Source organism: Amblyomma mixtum, chromosome 5, assembly GCF_055824585.1.
Source record: "Amblyomma mixtum isolate Tamu chromosome 5, ASM5582458v1, whole genome shotgun sequence".
Classification (NCBI taxonomy): Eukaryota; Metazoa; Arthropoda; class Arachnida; order Ixodida; family Ixodidae; genus Amblyomma; species Amblyomma mixtum.
Window position 1 is genome coordinate 147449345 of NC_143016.1, and position 25589 is coordinate 147474933.

Below are 25589 nucleotides of genomic sequence, written 5' to 3' on the forward strand. Positions count from 1 at the left end.
CGTAATGATCAAAACTATCATAGTAATTTACGTTTCTGTCGTCAATGCAAAGGGCGTAGCCGTGACCACCATCGTCGCCATTATCGTTGCGGCATAGAGTTTCTAAACATTACCGAGAGGGTTAGCTGGCGCCACCGTCTATGCGAGTTCCTAAAGAGCACTTCATCCACCGCGGGAATACCGGGGAAGACAAGGTTTCGTGCTTGGCTTGGCTAGTGTTGGGCCCAAAACGGGGATCGTACCTCGAAATTGGTAGTTGCACCACGTCGTCCTCTTCTGTTAGCCGATTAAACTGTTCCAAAAGTGCGTGTTTCTCGTCTTCAATACATTTATCGCTAGTGAAAGTTCGGTGTTAGGCTAGAATGAAAGAAACCTCGTCTCTCCGGTACTCCTGCGCCTCTCCATTGTGGATGAAGAGTAACTTTCCCTCTAGTTATATCAATAAACTCTATGCGTTGCGGATTGGACGCTCCCTAGCGGAGTGCCCCAGCAGTGCCCGTCGAGGGTGCACTGGATGAAGAAGAAGAACGGCGCAGCACCCGGGTTTCGAGCGGCCACGGCAGTCCCGTGCCGGTACCGACGCAACGCCCCCCAAGACGCCCCCGCGGCCGCCCGCGCTGGCGGGCACACGCCGCCGGCTCAGCGTGTGCCAACCCATGGAGTCCGTCATCTTGCTCAACGAGAGCAGGGGTTCGGGTTCGCCCACCTCCCCCGGGGGCTGCAGCTCGGCCGAGGAGACGCTGCGCCTGGAAGGCTGCCTGTCCGCCGAGCGGCAGCTGCTCAGCTTCGTGCGCGGCTACCCGCGGGAGGGACGCACCATGCTCCTGTACGGGGCGTCCGGCTCGGCCTTCATCTACCTCGCCAAGCTGGCGGCCAAGGAGAACCCCCGCTGGGAGGTGCACTACGTTCGGATGAAGCACTTCGTGGGCCGCTCTCCGGGGCGCGACTGCCAGAAGGAGCTGCGCTCCCTCTTCACCACGGACAAGGGAAAAGTGAAGATGGTGTTCTTCTACCTGCTGGACACCATTTACGAGAACACTCCAGCGCCGGATGAGTCGGAGTACGCGCAGCGCTTCCAGCGAGAGCTGACCGATCACCTGAGGCGAGCAGTTTCTTCGCAGAACGAAGAGCTGGCCGTGGTGGCGTCCGCGAGGAAGCCCTGGCTCCTCCATCGGGATCTGGAGCCCCTCTTCGAACGGTGGGTGCACGTGGGCTTGCCGGGATCGGCCGAGAGGATCCGGCTCATCAAGGCGCACATCGGCCATGTGCCCTGCTCGCTGAGCGACTCCAACATGTTGCAGCTCTCGCGCATGACCGAGGATTACACCTACTCGGAGATCGGAAACGTGGTCGAAGAGGCCCACCTGGGTCCCTTCAAGCGGATAGAAGCGGCGACGCACTTCCGCCAGGTAGAGCGCCAATGGGAAGTCTGCGCGCCCACAGACCGCGGTGCTGTCCAGCTGTCGTGGGACACGATGAAGCCGACGGAAGTCAAGGAGCCCATCGGGTACGCGGACCTCCTGGATGGCTTCGTCAAAGTGGAGCTCCGTCGAACTGACAAGGAGCTGGATCGGATGGAGGAGACCCAGAAGGCTCACCCCGAACGCAAGAAGCAAGACTGAACCCTCGGGCGCTCTTGGAAGCATGTCAATGCTCAGGCGCAATCATGTGCTTCGTCTCCGTAGTGCCGCCTAGCTGGACTGTTCTCATCACTGCGCCATATTAACGTCACTGCGATTCGACATAGAATTTTCGCTCGGCTCCTTTCTTCTTTCTGTGACCACGCATTTACATCGAGGAACCACTTTCAGTGTATGTGGCGACAATAAGCGGACCTCGCAATAAATTTTGGTCAGCTCCCGGGTGCAAAAGAAGTTCAGAAGAATTCCTAAAACTAATGCAGGAATGCATTCAGCTTCTACAATTCCTCGTCTCATGGTCCATAATTTTCCCCCTCCGTCCACGCCCCTAAACTCGCCATAATGACATGCGAGTAAAAGGAGATTGGTTTCAGTGGCATTAGAACCCGCTGCAAACCAATCAGATGCGAAACTGACGCCTCTAAATACTGGGATTTATCGCCATTAGGCGGTTCACGACGTGTTTATTTTATTTTCTAGTTGGTATTTCAGTTCACCTAAACCATTTGCAGTTCAGCGGTCGTTGTATCTTTCATTTAAAATTGCTGGCTATATTGCATCATAATTTATAGGCCCTTCAATACAAAAGAAAGCTGTTCGCCTCGGCGAGTTAAGTGCTTTGCGCGTCTGTTAGATGGCGCCGCCGACGATGGTAGCAAGCTGGTGTCAAGTTAGAGACGCTGGAAATCCAGCTGCAGAAGTAAAGGGAGAGCAGAAAATTGGCTGAAGATAAGTTCAAGCAGCAGAAAGTCAGCTAGCTGTATAGTATCACTACTCAGAGAATGGTGAACGCGTCGGTGGTGGTGGTGAAAAACATTTATGGGCAATTAAATTTTTTACAGAAAGGTGATTGGGGTAGGACCCTATTGGCCCTTTCCCCTTACAATACTAGGGAGCTCCTATTTCGGTGCCCCATTGACAAGCAAAGCCGCCCGCGTCCGTTGAACCAAGGCTTTTTGGCTCTGTAGGTCTTGACAGCCGAGGAGGGCCGCGTGCCTCCCAGTCCTCTGGTGGGGTTGAGGGGGGATAGATGAGTTTGATTGACACGCCCAAACCATGTGGAAGGTGTCAGCCACCTCCCCACAGAACTGGCACGCGCCATCAAAGGATGTATTGAAATGTTTAAGCGCCGTCGGGCACAGTACAGTGTTAGTGAGAATTTTGATGAGGAGGCGCTCGTCAGCGCGATCCAGACCCTTACAAGGGGCCGGGTAGCGCCGGTGCTCCTCCTTGTAGTAATCGGTGATTTGCTTGAATGTAACGGCCAGATTGTTTGATTGGGAGTACCCTTCCAAGGACAGGGAGATAGCCCGGGGAAAGAGTGCGCGGGCGGCCTGATCGGCCTGTTCGTTTCCCTGGAGTCCCTGGTGACCGGGGGCCCAAATCAGGTTGCGTGGAGTTGGATCTTCAGATCGACATCTGTATTCCAGTATGCGCCAGGCAAGCGGGGGAGCCCAGCCCAACTCGTAGTTCCGACAGGCCCCTCGCGAGTCGGTGATGATGTGTTTTGACAGGCCCCTCGCGAGTCGGTGATGATGTGTTTTGACTTGGGATTCGTGAGAGCCAGAGCAATGGCAATCTCCTCCGCGTGTGTTGCGCTGTAGGCTTTGAAAGTGAGCCCGTTAACTGTGTTTGTGTTGTGTACGACTGCGGCCGTGTACCACCCCCCGTGGTGTGGGCCGGCAATGTCTGCTTAATACACATGTTCTTGGTTACCATAGTATCGCGCCAACGCTTCCGCGCGCGCCTGGCGACGACCGCTATGGTCTTCTCTGGACATGTTGCGGGGAAGGGGTCGGACCCGGAGGGCGCATCTCCAGGGTTCTGGCACTCTCTCCCATTCCTCAATGTGGTAGTCGTGTTTGATGTGTAGCCGGTCCAAGAGGCGGCGACCGGACGTGGTCTGTGCAAGACGCGTGTATTGGTTGACTAAGTGGGCTTCTCGAAGCTCCCGGAATGTGTTCACCACGCCCAAGGCCAGAAGTCTCTGGTTGGACGTGGTGACCGGGAGATCGAGAGCCCGCTTGATGACTTTCAGCAGGATGACCTCCAGTTGGTCATCATCGTGTTTGCGCAGGTGCAAGTAGGGAGTTGAGTAGAGGATTCTACTCGTTACGAAAGCATGGGCAAGCCGCAGTGCATCCTTGCTTCGTAATCCGCCCCGCTTGTTGGAGACCCGGCGGACCATTCGGCCCACCTGGTCTCCCACCGTGCGAAGTTTGGCTAGGGTGGTGTCGACTCTGCGTTAGTGGTGTATGAAGAGGCCAAGGACGCGGATCTCCTTGGCCTCCCGGATCGGTCCCGAGAGGAGACTGATGCGAAGCGGAGTTGTGTCCCGAGAGGAGGGACGTAAGTGCACAAATTCTTATTTAGCTGGGGCGCACTGGAGTCCGCAGTAGGCCGCGTAGTCGTTGACTAGGGTCGCCGCTGCTTGCAGGCAGGACTCCATGTGGCCCAGGTTACCTTGCGTGGCCCAGATTGTAATGCCATCCGCATAAAGAGCGTGATGTATCCCGGGCAGAGAAGACAATTTGGAGGGAAGACGAAGCATTGCCAAATTGAAGAGCAGGGGAGACAGGACCGCGCCTTGAGGTGTTCCCCTCGAGCCGATGGTGTATGGCCCGTGTTCCGCATCTTGTATGCGTATATAGGCTTGACAGTCTGTAAGAAATTGACTTATGTAATGGAATGTTTTGTGGCCACAGTTGGTGTTACTGAGGTGGTCCAGGATTACTTCATGTTTGACGTTGTCGAATGCGCCTTTAAGATCCAAGGCCAGGACCACCTTGTCGTTGTGGGGACATTCGACAGGATCTAAAATGTCGTGGTGGAGCTGCAGAAGTATATCCTGTGCTGACTTGTGAGGACGAAAACCGAACATGGTGTCCGCGAAAATGCGCTGTGTTTCGAGATAATCGGAGAGTCTGTCGCGCACCATCGTCTCCATCAGCTTGCCGACACAAGACGTGAGGGAGATGGGGCGAAGGTTCTCCACATCAATAGGTTTTCCGGCCTTCGGGATGAAGGTCACGAGAGCCGATTTCCAATCGAGAGGGAGAGGAGTCTCTCCGTCCCAAATGCTATTGATGTATATTCCACGTAGACGAGAAGGCTTAAACCTTAAGAGCGGAATGCGATAGCATTAGATATCACATTTCTCACAGTTTCAGAACCCCAGGTGATCGAAAATTCAGGACCCCTTCACTATGACGTCCCTCACAGCCTGAGTCGCTTCGGGACGCTAAACCCCCATAAACTAAACCAAACCAGTTTCTGCTGCAACTTCTGTGTGTGGGTTTACGTCAGTTTTTTTTTTTTTTTTGCAGTTGTAGGTACATCAACCGCAGTATTCGGACTACTGACTGCTGTAGCAGGTATTATTAGGATCGAGGTAGCGGGGTCGGGCCGGAAAAGGGACGAGGAAGGCGGGAGACGGGGTTACGATGAAAAAAGAACTTTATAGAGACTATTTACACGATTTACAAAAGAGCAACTGAGAGTGACTCTCAGTGGAAGGGAACTTCGCCAACGGGAGTCACAAGACAACTTCCCGTAAAATAGGGCTCGGATTCCCCAGATCCCTGGCTGGGGAATAAAGTTCGAAGAACGATGTCCAATCGCATGGGCAGATGCGGACGCCGGTAGTACTACCCACAGCAGGGGCGGTGCTGTGCTGTCCCGCTCTCGCAGCTCGGTAGATGGGAAGGTGTAGAGGCTGAGTAATCAAACACTGCTGGAAATGAATCTTCCGCAGTCTACCAGCAGGTGAACGAACGTCCTCGTGCTTCCTCGCCGGATGTCCAAAAAACGAGACCTCTGTCGAAGACACACAGCTGTCTTTCAATTAACAGCAAGAGCACCTTGCGTAGCACCATTCCGTCGTCCGGCGACCCGAGGGTAGACTCGGCCACCGGGTGCCGCCATCGTCGCCGCTGCTTCCACCTCTGCTGCCGTCTTCGCCATCCCTCGCCGCATCTTCGACCTTCGCCGCTGCCACCGTGGTCACCCGGTCAAGGGAGTCCGCTGCCTTAATCCTCGTAGGCAGGGGGGCATCCCAAACACTACAGTATCCTCTAATCTTCGACGGTGCCGACATTTGCATATATCACTTCTTTTTCTGGTTCTTGGTTCATATTCTGTGTCTAGATTGCTATCTAAAGACCAGGTTGCTCACAACCCGGTGGACAGGTGTGATGGCGTCACCAGGTCATGTGACCTCTCTCGACCAATCATTAATTCCACCTGCCACGATGGGATGGTAGCTCACAATCCGGTGGCCAAGTTGCCACCTGACATGCTGAACAGGTTGTTATCCCACCTCTCTATACCAATCAAGGTGGCCCACCAGGGAGGCTGTGATGACGTTACAAAGTCACGTGACCTCTATCAACAATGCGGGGCGGGTTTTGATGACGTCAAAAAGTCACGTGACCTCTGAACCAATCAGCTAATTTCGTTACACTGGACGTCGGCAGGGTTTTGGTGTTATTGAAAACTCAGCGCCTATGGGACAGGGTAAAATCCCTGGTGATTCAAACATGGACAGGCGCAAGGCAGCTATCTTTCAGAGGTTAAAGCATGACAGTGCACGGTGAGCATATTTCCCAGCCGTAAGCTGAAGGATGTAATGGTGAAGGCAAAACTGAAGTTGGAGGAGACAAAGAATGAGAGGAACCTAATGATGCTAGCCGATAAGCCAGACATATCGAAGAGTAAACCCCGAAAAGTGTGAATGGCCTCAGGGCCAGCTCTCACGGTGTGCTGCTGCTATCTGCACAGTGCCAGAGATGGTGTCAGAACGAGTCGAAAGGACTGTGAATGCAGCGAACAGGGAAATCCGATGGCTAGCAAAGAAAATGAACCGTAAGATACGCTACGTCGGGTATCAGTAGGTTTTTCATGCAAGCAGTCGGTTGGATGGCGACTCACGGAAAAAGCGGTGGCTGCATTCTACCGTAGAATTTATTGCGTGTCTTAAGACAGTTGAAATTAATTAGTGATTTATTTTAAGTTAGCTTATTCTTTAATTAAAATACCACCTGCCAACCGTGGCAAATGACAAAATGGAGAGAAAATCCTCCTTAGGGGAGTGCAAAGTGCGAGAGGATGGGGCGATGGGTGGCCAGATCCCATTTCGCTGATCCGCATTAGCACGACTAGGCTTTCTTTCAAGGCTGACGGTATAGATTCCACAGCCAAATGCAGGGCTAAATAGCTGAGCCAAAGCTATAACAGCTCTCGCTGACTAATGCCCTTAGCCGGTAAGCTACAACATTTTCTTGTTATTAGGTGGCCCCCAAAAGTTGAGGAAGAAGTAGTACATAGTCAAGGTAGTCACGGTAGCGACGTCACCGCATGCAGGACAGCACGGCGAATCAAAGTACGCGACATGAGCACAGAAAAGACAGCTAAAAAAAGTCTAAACTTAACGCTTAGCTACTTAAATACAAGTGGTATAGTGCCTAGAATACTGGCTAGTGTCTCGAGCGGAGGGGTCTCCGCATGGGAGGAGGTGGCAGCGCCAGCGCTGCCTTCCAATTTTCGCCGCCAGAGGGCGCTTCCTGTCGTAAAGGTGCTGGATTGCTGCAGTCGCCCAGCCAAGCCTTGCGTTGTGCACTGTGTTTAGCTTGCGTCTGCGCGTTTCTTTGGTTTTGTTTGCGCTGTGATTTGAGCAAATTAAGTGAAAGTTGCAGCGACTAATCGTGCTTGAGTTGCTTCAGTTCAGTGGCCTTGCAAAAACTTCGTTGCCCCGAACACGAGGCAGCAACCAGGCTGTGGATTGTTGTTTTATGTTTTGCTAAGAATTACGTTTTATGTTAAAGGGCTAAACAAAGACAGAGAGGCACAAAGGCAACGAAAAAAATTGTTGAAGTTCAGACACTGCAACTAGTTTGCTAATATCAATACAGTGTTTTCATTTCTGTATATGTAAAGTGCCTTGATTAAATGGTATAGCTGTGTACTGTTTCTAGGCGCTTCTCTTTATAACTGTTGATGAACGGTCTCTCCAGGGACCAACTTCAGATATTTTGTTCAGTTAATAAATAATTCAGTGCCTTGCTTACTTTGAACAAACTTTTAGCAGTGACCAGTTATTTTTACCTGTTTATTATGGCTGTAGCTTTACAGTTTGCAGTATATTGTAGCCCTTTCTAGAAGAGAATCACTGATAGGATCACTTTTTTGTTTTCGTTCTTGCCTTTTCTTCCCTAAATGATGGAATGAAAATTCGCAGACACCTGCATAAAAACTACTTACTTCCAAATGAAATGCAACGAGCCCTCTTCAGGCTGCATGTGTTCATTACATACGATCATCGCAAACAGATGCAATTTGGGAAAGAGCCCCTGTGATTTTTTTTGCACATACACGACGCTATTAAATATTGTCTGACTGATATATCAAAATTCCAGTACGCGCGGTTGAACTGCAAAAAAAACATCGGCATAACATGTCCAGAAGAGTAGCATTAGACTGTAGAACTTAAATCCCTTGGGTCATAATCTTTGCAAAAGCTATGGATGCTATTTCCTAATACCAGTGTCACACGGGCGCTTCCGATCGCTATCGATCCGTTTGGGGTGAAAATTTTTTTATCGCGATTTAAGAATGGTCGCCGCTGCGAGGTCCAGCCACCTGGATACTGCTAGTTGAGCATGACAGTGCGCGCAACAGCCTACGGTCGCGGTTGAGATGCGCGGATCGCAGTCAACTGAATTCAGATCGAGTAAAATCGTGATCGAAAGTTCCCATGTATCAGCAACGAATCCGGATCGGAGAGTTTTCGGGGATACTGTGGCCGCAGCTGTCAGCCTTCGGTGTTTGTTTCAAGTTGGTAAGCTGGGCCTTTCGCTGGATATTCGGCATTTAATTTACCTTTCTTTTTCACTTGAGGGTCCGGGTTCTGTACAGTGACGCTGTACAGTGTACAGCGTGTTCAATGTACGGTGGAAAGAATAAAAATTTTACGGATTGGATCTGGCAGTAAATCGGTACAACCATAGAACTTGTACAACGCATCGTCGGTCTCGCGGCGCTATCTCGGTTGATGATTTTCTACGGACAGTGTTAGGCCGTTGAGTTTATCTTCCGTCGAGAAAGGTTTTGAACAAAAGTGCTCTCAAAGCACGGAGAAAGATGGGCTGCGTAGCGAAAAGCGCAGCGCATGGTTAGTTTCCAACGCCGGGCCAATGCCGCGAACGCTGCGCGGTGGCACCTTAGCGACTGGCAGCGCCACCCTACGGTGGCTTCGGGAAGGCATCACCGCGGCGGCCACGCGAGCGCGCGCCCTCGGCACACTAGCCAGTATATTCTAGGCACTATACAAGTGGCGTCAAAAAGTATCGAGACAAGTTTTGTAACATGCCAACAGAGGACCGCACGAGGCTGCAGGCGAAGTCACAGGAAGCACCGACCTGCATAAGTCATTGTGTCAAAAGACATTACACCCTCTAGCATACCGCGCACCGTGTTACCGCTTACCGGAGCTAAAGTGAACTAGAATATTCCAGTTCACTTTACCGGATTACCGGGAGCCCGCCCACCGCCAGAGCGCCCACGCTGATTGGTCTTTAGGCGCCAGACGCACCAGAATGGATGGATCGATGGATGAATGATAACAGCGTCCCCTTAGAAACGGGGTGATGGCAGTTGCCACCAGGCTCGACTTTTTTTATTCCATTTTTTTCTTTATATTTCTTTAATGGTGCTATAGATCGGTCTATATACTCGCCATTTTCATTAAATGCATTTTCAGTGTTACACTTCTAACACTGTCACCTCTGCTTTTCAGCCACCAATACTCCAATCCCTTTTTGCTAACTTCCACTGCAGATTCATTAATATGACCATTGTTATCTATAAACCCTGAGTGACCGTGCGTGCATCGACATCCGGATGGATACCACCGCATTCGAGAATAAGATGTCTGTCTCTATAGATTCGCCACACACGGCATCTTGGTTATATTTCTTTTTGTAGATGCGCTTTCTAAGACACCCTGATCTAGCTTCAAAGAGCAGGGCACTGCCTCTTGACTTATCATATAGAACGATTCCTTCCTGACCTGCTTTTTCCAGTTTCGGTATTGTTCTACACTCTGCATCTTTTCCATTGAACTAATCCAGTTTTTACCTTGCGAGTTTTTTGCCTGTCGTTTAAAGCTCTTTACTTCTGCGTCCTTGTGTACACGCGTACTTACCGGTTAGTTTCGAAGTCCTTTTCCGCGATTGTAAGTTAACGCTATTCCTGTTGAAGTATTTAAATGCCTTAGCTGCCCACCTGCTCGCGCCCAATTTCCTCAGGCGTTTTTCATATAATACTTTACACTGAGCTTCCGGTGCTTTTTCATATCTTACTCTCAGGAGCTTCCGGGTACTTGGCGCCATCAGGCATGGAGATAAAAAAACTAGGAGGGAGTGCGCTCAGCCTCTGCAAGCCATCCTCCTCTGACGCCGCTGCCGAGGGCCCTTTTGCGCACTGACTCATGGGAAATAGGCCCTCCTCCACAGTTACCAGACTGCCAGCCAGCGGTGCTTTTTAGTGAACATCCGTGCTCCGAAGTAGAGCAGCGCAGCGCTTTGGCGGAATGCGTACCGAGCTCGAGGTTGTCTGCAGGCTCCGCGTCTCTGTTGATTACACTCTTGAGTTTTTGGGTGCACTGTAGAAAACTGCGGGTAAACTTTTCATCAAAGGGTGCGGCCGCGACCTCGTCACTGTTCAACTGTGGTTCATAAAGAGAATGGAGAGGAATTCCTTTCGTCGTTATACACGCATACGGAGCGTTTATTTCAGCGCATGCTATGAGCGGAGAACTCGAGAGTAGGCGAAGTAACGAGCCTCTAGAAAAAGGGCGCAGCGGCTTCCAGAGCGCTCACGGCGGACGGACGTGTTGAACGAGCGCTCCGGCGCGCTGAGCAAGATTCTATTTCTCGGGCAGGCGGACTTCGGCCCGCCCATGGGCCCTCCGTTCTCCGCTATTCTCAAGGCACAAGTCGTGCCGAATACGCGCGCGCACATAGGCGGTTCCGACGTGAAATTCAGCAGTGAAGTATTTCTCTCTCTCTCGCTGTCGAGAGAGAGTGCCGGCGGCTTTACGTCTGCCCCTGCGCGGGGTCTCCCGGCCACTGCGCACAATCACTTACAAAAAGAAGTAAACTGTATGTATACATAGCCGCGCGCTCGTAGCGTCCTGTCTCGGACTAATCGCGCGCGCGGCATACTGCACTAGCGGCCGGGGTGGGGCGCCCGGCCGCGTATACCGTCGGAGGTAGCACCCACGGAGCGTTCGTGTCACGCGTGCACTACCTGGCGAAGAGCGAGCGGGAAGTCAAGCCCGCCTGTTCGATGAACGCACAGAGGCTCACCACTGTTCTGTCACGGGTATAGAGGCTAGAATATCACGGGTGCGCGCAGTGCCGCGCGGCCACAGGAGCGCTTCGAGACTGTCCGGGATGATTCCCAGCGCCCTGCAGGCCGCGAGAATCTCGCGACGCGGCACTGCAGAAGCGGCACAGCGAAGGAACATGTGCTCCAAGTGTCTCCACTGCGCCGCAGTCAGCGCACGCGTCGCTCGGGGATGGTGGCCGCTGCGGCGAGCGAGCAGTTTGCGCTCACCACGGAGCCGTCAGTGATCGCAAGCAGATGGTCGCCTAGTTGCTCGCACAGCGAGAGAGCGAAACCGAAACCGAAATCCAGCTAAGAGCTACGACTGCCTTGTCACGTGAGGGCCTATTTCCCATGATGCTTTCCATTATATTTTTTATGACTAGGCTTCAAGATTGTGACGTCATGGTCCCTCCTAGTTTTTCTTCCTCCATGCCATCAGGAGCCCTCAATGCGATCTGCGCATGCGCACCGAGCCTAAGTCTAGGAGGCTTTGTCTGAGGGCGCGCCAACGATAACACGGTGCACGGCACAGAGGAAGGAACTTTTCCTTCCTCTATGGTACACGGTATTGTCTTGTCTACACCGGGAACTGTGAAACTGCGACTATTGTGACCATGTGCGTAACCACGTCTGCGATTTCATCACGAGCAGCAACGTACAGCCTAGCGCGACTACAGCCCCGTCTGGAGACAGCTTTGAAGCCTAGTCAAAAAAAGAGAGTTTGACCCGCCGTGATCACGCCACGTGATAGCGTGCGGTAAAATCTAGCCCCGCTGCGCGTGCGCATGCACGGATTAGTGCCGCAAACTGCCTGTAGATCAACCTCCGTAGACGCCCCGCGCCACAAGCCGCGAATACGCACGCACTAAAACATACCAGAACCAAAACATAAGAGGACCGACTGGGAGAGCAAAAAACTGAGGGAGAAAACGGCTTCATAAACACTCGGCTTGTGAATGCTAGCCGCGTGACGTCACATTTTTTAATGTTTTAATGAACGATGTTTTAATGAACGTGCCAGCGAACACATGCGGAATGTGCGCCAACAACATGGAAGTTTCCTTGCTGACCACTGCAAGACTTGCAAAGGGTGTAGTCCGGAATTGAGCAAAACAGTTTTTTTGAAGAGCGGTAAAGACAGATTTGAGCGGGAAGTAGTGGAGGCATTTTTTATTAAGAAAGCGGGAAGCGCATGCGTGAGTAGGCCTTCAATTTCAATTAGTGACGCTGAGGTGGCTTTTCTCGAAGGCTGTCTTTAGATTTTAACGTTTTCTTTGACGCTGGGAGGTTTTCTCAATGATTTTGACGCTAGAAATAGCTCTTTGACGCTGGGAGGTTTCCCCGAAGGTTTAAGATTTCATGTCCACCAAAAATTTTACACGTTTGTTGTTGGTCTTTCTTTCATTATCACAATTTGTGTTAAATCAGGATTGTTGAGTTTGCGCTCTGGTTGCCTTGTTCAAGCGTGTGCATTTCTTTTGAGAATGAATTGCTTTCATGTGGGTTGCGCGCTCTTCTAATCTTGAGACTTATAAAATAAGGAAAATGTTATCATGTATGTGTATAGTGCAGAATGCATATCTGTCTGTAATAGTTGCGCCTACTTCCGGTGTTAGGACTTTTGTTGACAATTTCGTTTTGTTGTGTGATAGGCTTGCGAGATATGGCTGGGGTGATGCATAAAATGTAGGGGTCTGGTGCAATAAACTTCAGTTGCAAGTTGGCGCCCGTCCTGTTGTGTTCGTGTCTCCTTTGTCTTTGTTGTTTTCGCGCCGTCCGAACCACTTTCAAGTCATATACAAGTGGTAGCTGTGCGGCTCTGCGGATTATAGACCATGGATGTTGTAGACCCTGCATAGCGGTATGTGCCCATTTAAGAGCATCAGAGGCATGGCAGTGGTTTGCGAGGTTAACGTCACAAGGCTGTATACGTGGAGTGTGGGCAACGACGCATTAAAGGGCTCCATATCTAGATATCTGTACGGTAAATGCGCTGTCTGTGGTAACTACGAACACACGTACAGCTATAGGCAAGCAAGGCAACGGTAGGAACAGCAGTGCGTTACTGGGCCTACTCGGGCCCCATTTCAGGTCGCAGCCTCGGAGCCAGTCTTCACTCTGTCGGAGCCTTTCATCCTTCGCTGCGCTCTGCATTCACTTTCATCCTCCGCTGCACTTGGTTACGTCGAGGGACAACGGCGACGCTACTCAGTGCTAACTTTCAAAACAGCGTTCGAGCACGACCGAAGCACGCATGTGCTGCAAGACATTTTGCGCAGTGGAACTGTGCCCAGCCCGAGGTTGTAGCCCACACCCGTGGACAATAAAAGTTTCTTTGGTCATCTCTCGCAACGGTGCCCCGGCGCAAGCGGTGCGTGCGCACGCCAAAAAAAAAAAAAGTTCCTCGCAAAACGGCGTCTAAGCCCAAGCGGGAAAGAATGAGAGAGCGCGCGCAAAACAAGTTTCTTTAGCGTGCATGGATGCACACACGTCAGCAGGGTTCAGGGCGCTGTTCCTTGTAAAGCCCCTGGAAAATCAGGAGCTTTAGTGCACTGGTGTCCGCAGCGCCCTCTGGCCCGGTTGGCTCCCCTATCGCACTTTTCACAACCTCAGCGGCTACCAACGTGAGCGCAGGATGAGTGCACCACCCTTCACACCAGCATCTTCCATGGCGCTGTTGGAGAGTGTGACACGAACTCTAGCGCAAGTAAAAGTGCGAACATTGGCAAGAATGCTTGCTGCACCACCGCCAGTCACTTGCGCAGTGCAGCGAAGCCTGTCGCCGGCCATTCAAGAGGGCACCGCTTGAGGCTGAGCAGTTCGATACATCCGTCTTGTGGCCAACTGCGTTTCGTATATAAAGTAAAAACTGCATGTATTTGTGTCAAAAATCAGTAGGAAGAGATGGATGTAGACAAAAATCTGTAATGTCGTGTTCGTTACATCACAGTTCAAAGCCTATGGGCTGAATGTGAGGCAGTTCAAATTTTATTACCAAAATTCAGACAACCATTATATGCCTGCCCTACATCTAATGTTACCACTCCTGACTGGATTGGACGCCCTCTTCTGCAAAGGGCAATGAGCTGGTGCCAACTTGTTACCAAGCTCTAACACTCCACGAAAATGTCAAGAACATTGCACTGACGTTGTCGTGTGACGTAATGGAGTACCCGCTTCCTAGAGCAAAGATGTACAGTCAGGCCGGAATGAAACGCGAACAGAGCATGTCAAGAAAACAAAATATTTTACCTGCCTACTTTCAGCTGAAGTGTACAACTAGCCTGATTCATGTGTCTGGATAAAGGGCCGACTGAAATGCATAATCGGAAATAGGTTGTAAAGGAATATCTCGCTGCAAAGCAGAAATGTATGACATATGCGTGTTCGCGTTTCATTCCGGCCTGACTGTACATTAATGTAGTTCACTTGCCACCATCAGTACTGCGAAAACTACTCATGGTGCTTTATTGTGGCATTCAAGATGCCAAGGGAGATAAAGTCACGAGCAGAATAACACATCATCGTAGCAACGATCACGAGGGTGCCCTGAAACTCCAATGGCAGCTGTAATCCCACTGCCATCCTAGCCTCCTGCTCATCGCAAGGACAAACAGTGCCCACTATCACCCAAGTTCGCTACGGCCCACTGCAGCTATGGTTGGCAATCAACTTCCTTTTTTGGATCAGGTGAGCTGTTCCAACCTTGCTTCTTCCAATCTGTTCTAAGCCAAGTGGCAATTCGCAAGCCCAAAACATCGGAAATGAAATGTGCATGACACTGCCAAGTCATGGTCAGAAACAGCAGGGAGACCCAGAAGCTCACGCACATCATTCACAACCCTGCCAGGACACTTCAGTCATTCTCAACCACATGCCTCTCATTGCTACATGCAACAGGAAGCCATCAACAATCTCAACATATCAGCTTTATGAACACTGGATTGTAATTAATACAAAAAAGAACTAAAAAAGGCAAGTAGGCTTGTCCGCTTTACTTGTGCAAAACCCGCAGAATCCTAAAGCACTTTCACATGCCTATAAGGCATTGATCACATATCACCACTGCCCACGAGATGAACTAGGTCCGAAGTACTAATACACTCTGCAGTGGGGAATCTCCGAAGAGGGTAGCTCACAGGCCCTCGAAAAGGATCACTTCATGGACTGTCACGTGTGCGCTTTGTGCAGCTGTTAGGCATGCACCATATAGTATGGTAACGTAGAACATCAAACGCAAACTTTTGCCACACTGTCTCAACTAAACTCATCCATGTCACGTAACTAATAATCATAAAAACGTTTCTCTCCATGAAACACACAACACAACTTGCAAACCGAAAGAGCGCACATGCTCGAAACAAACACGGGCCGCTATAAAAGAAACAAGTTATGTGCACTTGATGGAACACACTGCGCATTCAAGGCCACCGGCTATACAACGTTTCTTGGTTGTCCCACCCACTTTAGGTGTAAACATATGATAGACACATATTTCACAAACGAGTAAGCACCCCATGAATGGGGCAGTAGTGAAAAGTTTTAACAGCGAGAACAGAGCAGCCTAACACACACCAAAGGCACAGTGCTGACTCATATATAACCATGAGTCACGCAACTCTGGCTTAAACCTCTTCCACTCAACAAACAGGAAACACAGCACCAACACGTGCAATGTACAACACTGACTATAAGTCAGTTGTAAGAACTGCCGGGACATGTTTGCACTTGGTTGACTCCACCGAAGTTTCACCCAAGGGGTGACAGCAAACTTCAAGTCTCTAGCTCATTTAGCATAACTGCAAGTAAAGTGACTTAATTAACTTCTGAAGCATTCTGTGCAGTGTTGCTCAGCAGTAGCCGGTTAGAGCTACACAAATGTCTCACGTAAGAACGATACTCATCACACTGACAGCCAACAAACAGCGCACTGCAAGGAAATGAAATTAGTATCAAGTAAACTGCTCCGATTAATAAACAGAGCTGACCAGCACCATACCAGTAGCAGGCAATACTGTTCATAGACAGTACAAACTGTACAGGCCTTTGGTTTCAATGTGATGTTACATGCGCTAACCTCACCCCCTCCCCCCCCAAAAAAAAATCTGAGCAAACCTTGTGGAAATGGTTGTATCCCCAGCCTTCCACAAGGTGACATTGATGTCTCCCTACTGACTTCATTAGAGGCGCTTGGTACCCTACTGGAACAACCTGCAAAGAATGCTTTTCATATGGCTCCATAGGCTATTGAGTACAGAATGAGTAATGATCAGTCCTGGCAAACATGACAAAGTAATACACAAAAGTTGCACGAAGCACTAAGTGTAATCTCATTGTACAAAAATAACATTCCACATAAATTCTAGCAATATATCAAATCTCAACCAATGACCAGCCTAGGCTCTGCTAAGTTGGGGCTTCACCTTGCCTTCTCCACTTGATGGCAGATAAGAAAGGTGACAGAACCAACCCTGACGACGCAAGTGAACAATGAGGGGCAAGTGTGCTTTGAAGATAGGTGCTGATGCATGTCTAACAACATCAAAAAAAGAGACGGTTCAAGTGCAGAGTCTAACGTGTACAGTCACAAGCTTCCCAGTTGGGCTGCCCATGACCTAACACATAAGTAAAAGTAAAACAAACAAGAAAACACCTGACCACAACAGGTCAGAACCTAAGAGTCAATGACTGAAGAGGATGAGCACAAATGTCAGATGGGACAGGAACGCTTGTGGATGTTCGTCGGCCGAAGAAGGGTGACTACGACTCGGGGAAGCCTTCGTCGGACACTTCCGAGGGCCCACTGACTCCGGTGCCACGCTGCTGCTGCTGCCACATTGCAGCATAGATGCCGCCATACTCGAGGAGCTCATCGTGACTGCAAAAGGAAATGCAAAGACTCATGCACCACACAATTTAAAAGCAGCACTAGGGTTGCTCGCTGGATCGACTGGAGTAAAGAGGCAACTACTAGCAGTGCCATCTAAGCAAGACTAAGAAGATGAGGGAAAAGAATGTCCTGTGCTTGTTTTGCCAACATCTCATTTCTGCTAAAAATACCGGTGCCACTGGCTACACTTCTTTGAGCACGACATGTGGTCAGTTGGAGAGGTACCAGAGAGAGCTGCTACGCACACACTTGCCTCTGCAAACACTGTGAAAACCAATACTCTACCTTAGGCCCCTAATGTTACCGTGCCCATCTTTATTTTCCCGCTTCTTCCACTAAAATCAAATCTTGGCTAACTGGACCCTGTTCTTTTATTTTCGACTGATTTAAGCCTGTTGATGCTCCACAGGTGCAGGCTACTTCTCATTCCGTTTTTTGCCCTTTATTTCCCGATTTCAGCACAAAATGAGACTCCGATTGGGGTGGTGGCTCAGTGGAGTACCCAGGCTCGAGCCCCACCACAGCACCCGACCACAGCACCTGATCATGGTGGCCATGTTTCGTTTTCAATGGAGGCAGTGCCCATGTGCTGTGCGATGCCAGTGAATGTTAAAGATACCCGGGTAGTCCAAATTATTATTCTTTCACTCCCACCTTTCACCTTCCCATTCAGGTGTCCATCGAGATATGTGAGACTTGCCATTTCCTTTACCCAAAAATGGTGGCAGCCCCCCCCCCCCCCCCCCCCCCCTCCCTTGCGGGTTGTGTTTCAGTGTGCATGAAAGGCTCTTGAAGCGTATTGAAGAAGGGTTGCAAAGGCTAACAACTAGGAGACAAAGGACTATGCTGCAGCAGGTGAAGAGAGTGTGGTCTCAGTCTACAATGCCCTCCCTAAACTCAGGATACGTATGCTCATACTCACTGGCCACTCTCCACAATCTCTCCTTCCTGGATCACCAGGATCACATCAGCATGGACAACCGTCGATAGCCTGCGTGCACAGAACACATGTAGGCTGATCAACATTTCAGTCTGTTCAGTGAAAGCGAGAGCCACAGTTCAATGGAAAAAAAAAAAAAAAACACCATTTGTTCATCGCATGGTTTGCAACAATACAAGAAGGTGGCAAAATAAACAACAAAATATTAAAACCACACCCTAATCTTACAAGTAAAAAAAAAAATGGTCAAGCAAAACAAAACAGTGACCACAATAAGCATCGAAGAGAGGACAAAGTTGACCCTACACAAGCCTCATTTCAAGCATCAAGTTAGAGAAATAACCAAGGGACCTGAAATTTAGGCTCAATGAAGTGAGAAATGATGGTTAGATTCCGCATGGCTACTGGAAAATACAGTAGACTCCCTTTAAGACGAACTCCAAGGGACCATGAAGACTGTTCATCTTATCAGAAGTTCATCTAATTAGTAGGGGTGTGCGAATAGTGGTTTTTTGATTCGAAGCGAATTCGAAGCGAATAGCAATTTTCTTCGAATAATTTCGAAGCGAATAGTTCGAATAGTACTTCTGGCACTAAAAAGAGGCTGAGTGACAGTAGGCATTTCCAAAACCATTTATTTTCCCAACACACGATGCCATTACACACTGCACTGAGGCTTTATTTAAAACCACACTTCAAAATTTTAACACCTAGAGTGAAGAACAATTTTTACTGGCAATTTATACTGGAAGAACAACTTTTACATTCCTAGACTAGCATTCCCTCGAGCAAGAATGGAAACGGCTGTACAAAACTCGCGCCGCAAACGAAACGTCATTCGCACCGCTCGCGCGTCCTGGCAAAATTATCCCAGGTAGTACTTCCGAGCAGCACTCAGCATCGCGCTTCCATCAAGAATGCTCTCAGCCTCCAACGTATCGGAGTGCCCGAGTTGCGGCGACGGAGTTCGGCACACCACCGAAGATGGCTCAATGCCCTGATTACGGCGGCGTTCCGTTCCCATCAACGCGCAAGCAGTCAGAATAGCAAGAAAAGACGCCAGTCCTAGATGCCGAGTGTTAACGGCAGTAATCCTCCATGGGTGCGCAATAAGCTTAGCATTATCACACGCTAAAGGCGCCCTTCCCATTGAAGTAAGTATCGCGTGTTGCGTAAATCAGAGAAAATCGAAAAAAAGTTATCTCGGCCTAACCGCATGTTGTTTTGGGCTCAAATTTCGCACAGAGGTTGCATTTGGCGGTCAGTTTTGTTTTATAACACATTTAGGTGGGGTACTTGCCTGATTCGGTCAGATTTATTTGGAAATCCCCATCGTCTGCGGCGACGGGGAACCAAAACCGAAAGGCTTCTCAGCAGTAGTACCTGTAGCGCCATCTTGTACCAACCGGAGAAACCCAGCTGTGCTAAATTGGTGAGCAAATCATTTTTGCTTGGTGCTGTCTGCTGCGAAGCAGCGCGAGACATCACCGAAAATGCGGTCGTACAGCGATCAAGAGAAGGCCATGGCCGTGACTTTGATGCGAGTCCAAGTCCTCCTACGCCACCCTCCCCAGTAGAGGGCTCGTTTCTCCGGTGACTGCGAGATGGCGCCACGGTTACCAGCGCTGCGAAGTCTTTCTGTTCTGGTTTTCCGTCGCCGCAGACAATGAGGATTTCCAAATAATTCTGACCGAATCAGGCAAGTACCCCACCTAAATGTGGTATAAAACAAAACTGACCGCCAAATGCAACCTCTGTGCAAAATTTGAGCCCGAACAAACGTGCGGTTAGTCCGAGAGAATTTTTTTTCGATTTTCTCTGATTTACGCAACAGTCGGTACACACTTCCGCGACATCGAGTCCCCGCGCTGCCGCTGAATTTTTCGCGCCTCCGCCGGTAATATGATGGCTTGCTTGAAAGCTGCCGAGAACGGTCGCTCATGTTCCGTATTCGTCACCTGACTGGGTGAAGCGACAGCGCGGTAGGGCTGCGTCTTTATCTTCGCATCTGTCCTATCTGGTAATCTTTTCCGCAACTCTAACGGGAAAAAAAATCGAGAGGCGGTGGAGCGGGCGCGGCTTCGGTGTTTATCTGATCTTCCAGCCAGCGTCCGCCGCGGCGGACGCGGTTGTTGCGTCGTGTGACGCGCGTTTTTTTTTTTTTTCGTTTTTCTTTCTTTCCTCTTATCTTTGAACTCTCCTCTATCTGCACGTGGCAGCGGTGGTGGCTCGGCTAGAGCCAAGTCGGCAGGCCCGTACGCTTTCCTTTTCATCCTTTGCTCAGTCGCAACAACAACAGTAAACTGAGGTTTCCTGTTTTGAAGCTTACACGACTGATGGCTGTGCTCTTCCTTCTTTGCGTCTGCCTCGACACACACGGTGGCAGCGACGCGGCTTATGGCAGCCTTAGTGCGGAGGCTCGGAGACGGCCAGAACGCAGGATCTTCCACAAGAGCGCGTCGCCCTCACCTTTATTTCGTTTATAGCTGGGTTCGCACCCCGACCTGGTTGTGATTCGTGTATTGACTGACCCCCGAGCGTTGAAAGCGCGATAAAAAAAAAGCCATCTATGCGGCAATACTCGGAACTGAAACCACATAAAGCAAGCGGGCAAGCGCCCCAGAAACACTATTCGCGCGAGGCGAATACTTCGAAATTTCGAATACCGAGAATTCGGTTCGAAGCGAATATCGAATACCGTGCTATTCGATCGAATATTCGAAATTATCGAATATTCGCACACCCCTACTAATTAGGAGTGCTTCTTAAAATGATGTTCGAGCATGCAGTGTGTGTCCAAATACTTCGTATATGTGAACAAAGCCATGAAATAGTCTTTTAGGAAAAAATAATTGCAACATAAGCATTTATTGCACTACTAGTGCAGTGCATCAGGCACCGTTGAGTGTTGCCCAGTCTGTTATTTTTTTTTGTGTCTGTTGAGAAAATCGTCTGCTTGCTACAAGCTTGTGCATATCACTTAACCTTCCAAGAAATCCTTCAGTGCCCTCACAGGGGAGGAGCAGCGACAGTTCTGCTTTCACAGAATCGCCCTTTCAACGGAGACGTGGTTAGGTCTCTGTGCCTCCCCGTGTCGCATGGATCGTCGGTGGTGCAAAAAAGCTTTCAATTTTTTAGCTTTTTTTTCTTTCCTTCCGCTGAAATACTGCTCGAATGGACGAGTAAAGCTGCATGGCTTGGGCACGGCTGGTCGTGAAAGTTCATCTTAACCAATTAGCACGTGTGCAGTGTACATCTTAAGCAGATTTTTTTTGCATTGACTCTATGGGAAACCAAACAAATGACCACCACTGTTCATCTTAACCAAGGGTTCATCTTAAGCGAGTTCGTCTTAACGGGAGTCTACTGTATGCAGCAAACATAGAGTTTACACTGCAACAGCAATTTGGCCTTTCTTCTCTGACTTTCCAATTGAAAACATGACCCATGTTGCAGAGTGAAACACCGCAGTTGCTACTTCTGCCAGATTTTACGAGGAGTCACTCAGCCGTGATCACTGTGCAAGGTGGAAACTGCACAGCGGGCCAGCATCCCTAAAAAGCTACTCTGAGAACAACACCGATAGGTTCAGTCGATTCGCTTCCAAAAGCATATGCTTAATAATTTCTCCCATAGGATTGAGCCAGTAACACAATCTGTGCACAACTGTGCTGCCCTGTAATGGATAAGAAAAACAAAACAGAACATTTGACTACGGCACCCCATTTAAGATGCATGCTACACCAAACATGATACTGCAATTAAGCAAACAAGGGAAGGGAAATGAGGGGCTCGTTATAAATATGACAGAAGCCAACAGCCACAGAAACCAAGGGGCACAGGGGATTATTTTTTTAAATTTCTTTATTTATTTTGTGCTGTTGATCAATTTAGAATATTACTGAATATGTTCGATGACGTTCTACGTCACACCTGCGGTAACTCAGGATGTTCTACGTCCGCCTCTTATGAACGTGGGTGGCGCTGATGAACACTCTCAAGGTTAGGTTACTTGTAAACGTGAATACTCCCGAAAGCAGAAGGTTTGACAGCCGTCGCCGTAGATCAGTTGGTAGAGCACCGGACGTGTAATTCGGAGGTCGTGGGTTCGGATCCCACCGGCGGCATGTGGTTGTTTTTTCTTCTGCTTTTCTAATCAATTAGCTTTAAGCGATAACACATTCAGTAATATTCTAAATTGATCAACACCACAAAATAAATAAAGAAATTTAAAAAAAATAATCCCCTGTGCCCCTTGGTTTCTGTGGCTGTTGGCTTCTGTCATGATACTGCAATGGCAGTCCCCTGGTACAGAAGCTTTGTGGCAAGTTCACATAGTGCTACAGTGTTGAGGCCATTATCTCACGATATATAGGTATTAATTTATTCACTGGTCATTTTAACCCACACATAAACTTATACTTCAGGCTCCTTCCAGGGTAACACATAGGGACAATCTGAGAAGTGAGGTGACCAATGTGCTCAATTAGCGAGGTAAACAAATGTTGAAGGTGCTCAGTGAACCCTTTTCGGCTCATTTTCAGGTCAAGCAACTACGAATCCCAACCCTAGTTTGAAAGAGCACGATGTGAATGTCGTCTCTCCTCGGTTGAAGCGTTACCCAAGTTGATTGGCAAAAAAATGTTACTGCATACTCAACATTTCAAAGCACGCCCCGACTGACTGGTCTTGCCTCGAGTCGCATCGTGTGGCACAGCCACATGCCAAGACATGTTGCGACTTTGACCTACAATTCTCCACACAGCTACTTGAATAGTGTACAGCTGGCTTCAAAATTTGTTGGCACATATGTGCTCAGGAACAAATTTACTCTAGCTCATCCTCAGAACCAAGCCACCTAGTATTGATGCCAGCAGATGAAACATGTACAGGCGCGGCCATAAGTAAACGGAGCACGTCATTGCGTTCGAAGTGCAATCACGCTTTCTCCATCGGTAATGAAGAAGCGTTGTTTGTCTACAAGAAAGCCCACTAACCTCCGAAACCAGCATGCGTGTACCACTGCTGAAAATTTCAATTAGGTGATGCGTGAAAAATATTCGAAGACAACTGCGTGCTCCGTTTACTTTTGTCCGCGCCTGTACGCTCCCTCATACATGGAGGCATTTCAGGTGACTGGCTTGCATAACGGTGTGAAAGCAATTTTTTTTAGCGCCTAAGCGCTGTTGGCCTCAACCTGGAAAATGCTGGTGTGCGGTCAAGCTTTTGAGGCTAGTCACATGATGCGGTGGCTGGAAATAAACGAGGCTTTGAATGAGGGAGACCTTGGCCAACCTGGAAAAATTAATTAAATATTGCCACGACTGCGTTTCGAACCCGCAGCGGAGCGAAAACATCAGCTTCGCTGGCCACTGCACAAGAGCACTACGCTGTCGCTGCAGCTGATCATGCAACTGCTGCATACTCTCACACTGTGCCCTGCCCGTCATCATCAACTTCCATCCGCGCGAAAGTCACAAAAGGAAAGGAAGAGCACTTTCAATCGTGCTTTCAGGTACATGGTGTTGTTGTTGCCCACCTGCAAAGACTTGATTTCGCACATTTTGTGGTTAGCAGTGCTAAACCGCCAGCAATTTATTTTTGCGCCCGCCAACATGCCATAAACTGCTGCTGCTAACTGTACATGTACTGTCTTTGCCAAAAAATTAGCCAAGCCGCATTGGTGGTCGGAGTTAGCAGCGCGCATTTTTGGGGGCTGGTGCTGTACTCGCCTGTGGGCCACGATAAGCGTTGTTCTGTTCTTGCACACCAGGTCAAGGGATGCCTGAATGTTGCGCTCCGTCCGGGTGTCCAGCGCTGACGTGGCCTGCATTGTAGGTGAAACAAGGCACAACAACACTTGGCATGAGGAACACCACCAGATCTATCCCATAACGAGTCCGTCATCCATCTTGAGAAATTTTGGCCTCTCGAATAGGCCTGAGGCCTATTTTTCCATGGTATGAGTTGCACAGCTGATGTAGAGAGTAGCAGTATTGGAGCCTAATGAATAATGCTTTGCATTTTCAAAACTTTCAATGATGCTACACATGACACTCACCAAACACAAAAAATAAACAAAGTTGCGAGGCATCATGGTGTGAACCCAGTCCTCCTGAGATGATTGCATTTTTGCAATTGTTGCAGAAGTGGTCGTGCACTAAGCAGCATTTTGAGGTTGACGGCAGTGATGCATCATGCCTAATGTTCCGAGCTAGTTGCCTTTGTAGTACCTTGGCCAGTTGCGATGTAACCGCAGTGGAATCTATCCTGAAGCTAGCATCAAGTGTGCTGCGACTGCTACCTAGACTGCTTAGCACATTCTCGGCCACTGCACAAGTGATGCCCCTCACATCCTGATGACCTCTTCGATGAGTGTGCAGTGAAATACACAGCAGTCAATAATGCACAATATCACGTGATGGTTTCAACAATGATATCAAGGTGACCGCAAGACAATGGGGCAAATGCCAGCAAGAGCCCAGTAGACCACAAACAGCTTTCAGTCTGAATCAATAGTCTTCCCAGCACTGGTGAGAGGAAGGATAAACAGTGTTGATTCCTCCCCAAGGTTTGAATGACCGATGTCTGTGTGTCAGTAAATCACTGTTTTCTAAGAGGCACACCACAAAGAAGGATCCCGTATTCATTTCAATCAACTCGTGTTCTTCAGTGTGTGCCAAAACCTTGGTACACAGGTGTTCTTGCGTTTTGCTTCCACTGAAATCTTGCTGCCATCATTATCATCATCAGCCTGACTACGCCCTCTGCAGGGCAAAGGCCTCTCCCATGTCTCTCCAATTAACCCTGTCGTTTGCCAGTTGCGGCCCCCGTATCCCCGCAAACTTCTTAATCTCATCCGCCCACCTAACTTTCTGCCGCCCCCTGCTACGTTTGCTTTCTCTTGGAATCCACTCCGTTATGCTTAAGGACCAGCGGTTATCTTGCCTTTGCATTACATGCCCTGCCCAAGCCCACTTCTTCCTCTTGATTTCAACTAGGGTGTCATTAGCCCGTGTTTGTTCTCTCACCCACTCCACCTGCTTCCGATCTCTTAATGTTACACCTATCATTTTCCTTTCCATAGCTCGCTGCGTTGTTCTTAACTTAAGCTGAACCCTCTTTGTTAGCCTCCACGTTTCTGCCCCATAGGTGAGCACCAGTAAGATGCTGCCATGGCCAAGGTAGAATGCTATACAACCACTAAGCCACCAGGGTGATGGGTGTTTGCCACAAAAGGCCTCAGAGGCCCCTCTGAAAAGCTGTTGGTGTAGAGTAGAACACATTTGTGGAATGCAGCCTCTGGTTCACGCTGAAGCAAACCTGTGTGCATGCTGGTAAGGAGTGACTGAAAAGCCCTCGATATCCCACCTCATCGAGCAGCATGATGGCGGGTCCCTTGAGGATGGAGCGGGCGATGGCCACGCGCTGCTTCTCTCCACCCGACAGCTTCAGACCCCGCTCGCCAACCACCGTGTCGTATCCGTTGGGGAAGCCCAGGATCTGCTCATGCAGCTCGGCAGCCCGAGCCGCGTCCTCAACCTCCGCATCAGTCGCGTCCACTCTCCCGTAACGAATGTTGTACCTGCACGCCACGGAAGAAGAACGCACTGGTGGTCAAATGTATAGGGGAATCCTCCTAGGTGGAGTAGATTTGTAATAAGGGAGTATTTACTCATTGACATCCACCCGAGAGCAGCCATACGGCTACAAAGGAAAGCTATACAGCTTC

At 49.5% G+C, this 25589-nt stretch overlaps 2 protein-coding genes across 3 annotated transcripts in view; one reads left to right on the forward strand and one right to left on the reverse strand.

Annotated features, from left to right (window-relative positions):
* The first annotated feature begins 656 nt into the window (after positions 1-656).
* LOC149344099 (uncharacterized) lies at positions 657-1622 on the forward strand. Its single transcript, XM_089547140.1, has one exon. The coding sequence runs from the start codon at positions 657-659 to the stop codon at positions 1620-1622; it is 966 nt and encodes a 321-aa protein (XP_089403266.1).
* Positions 1623-13999: 12377 nt separating this feature from the next.
* Hmt-1 (ABC transporter ATP-binding protein/permease Hmt-1) overlaps positions 14000-25589 on the reverse strand; it is a 57567-nt gene continuing 45977 nt past the window's right edge. For both annotated transcript variants that reach the window (XM_089546142.1, XM_089546143.1), the window contains exons 18-21: positions 25229-25442; positions 23590-23684; positions 17840-17908; positions 14000-16905 (exon numbers count right to left, since the gene is read on the reverse strand). In XM_089546142.1, coding sequence (XP_089402268.1) covers positions 16788-16905; positions 17840-17908; positions 23590-23684; positions 25229-25442 — 496 coding nt within the window. In that variant the 3' untranslated portion in view covers positions 14000-16787. The remainder of the gene's footprint in view (positions 16906-17839; positions 17909-23589; positions 23685-25228; positions 25443-25589) is intronic.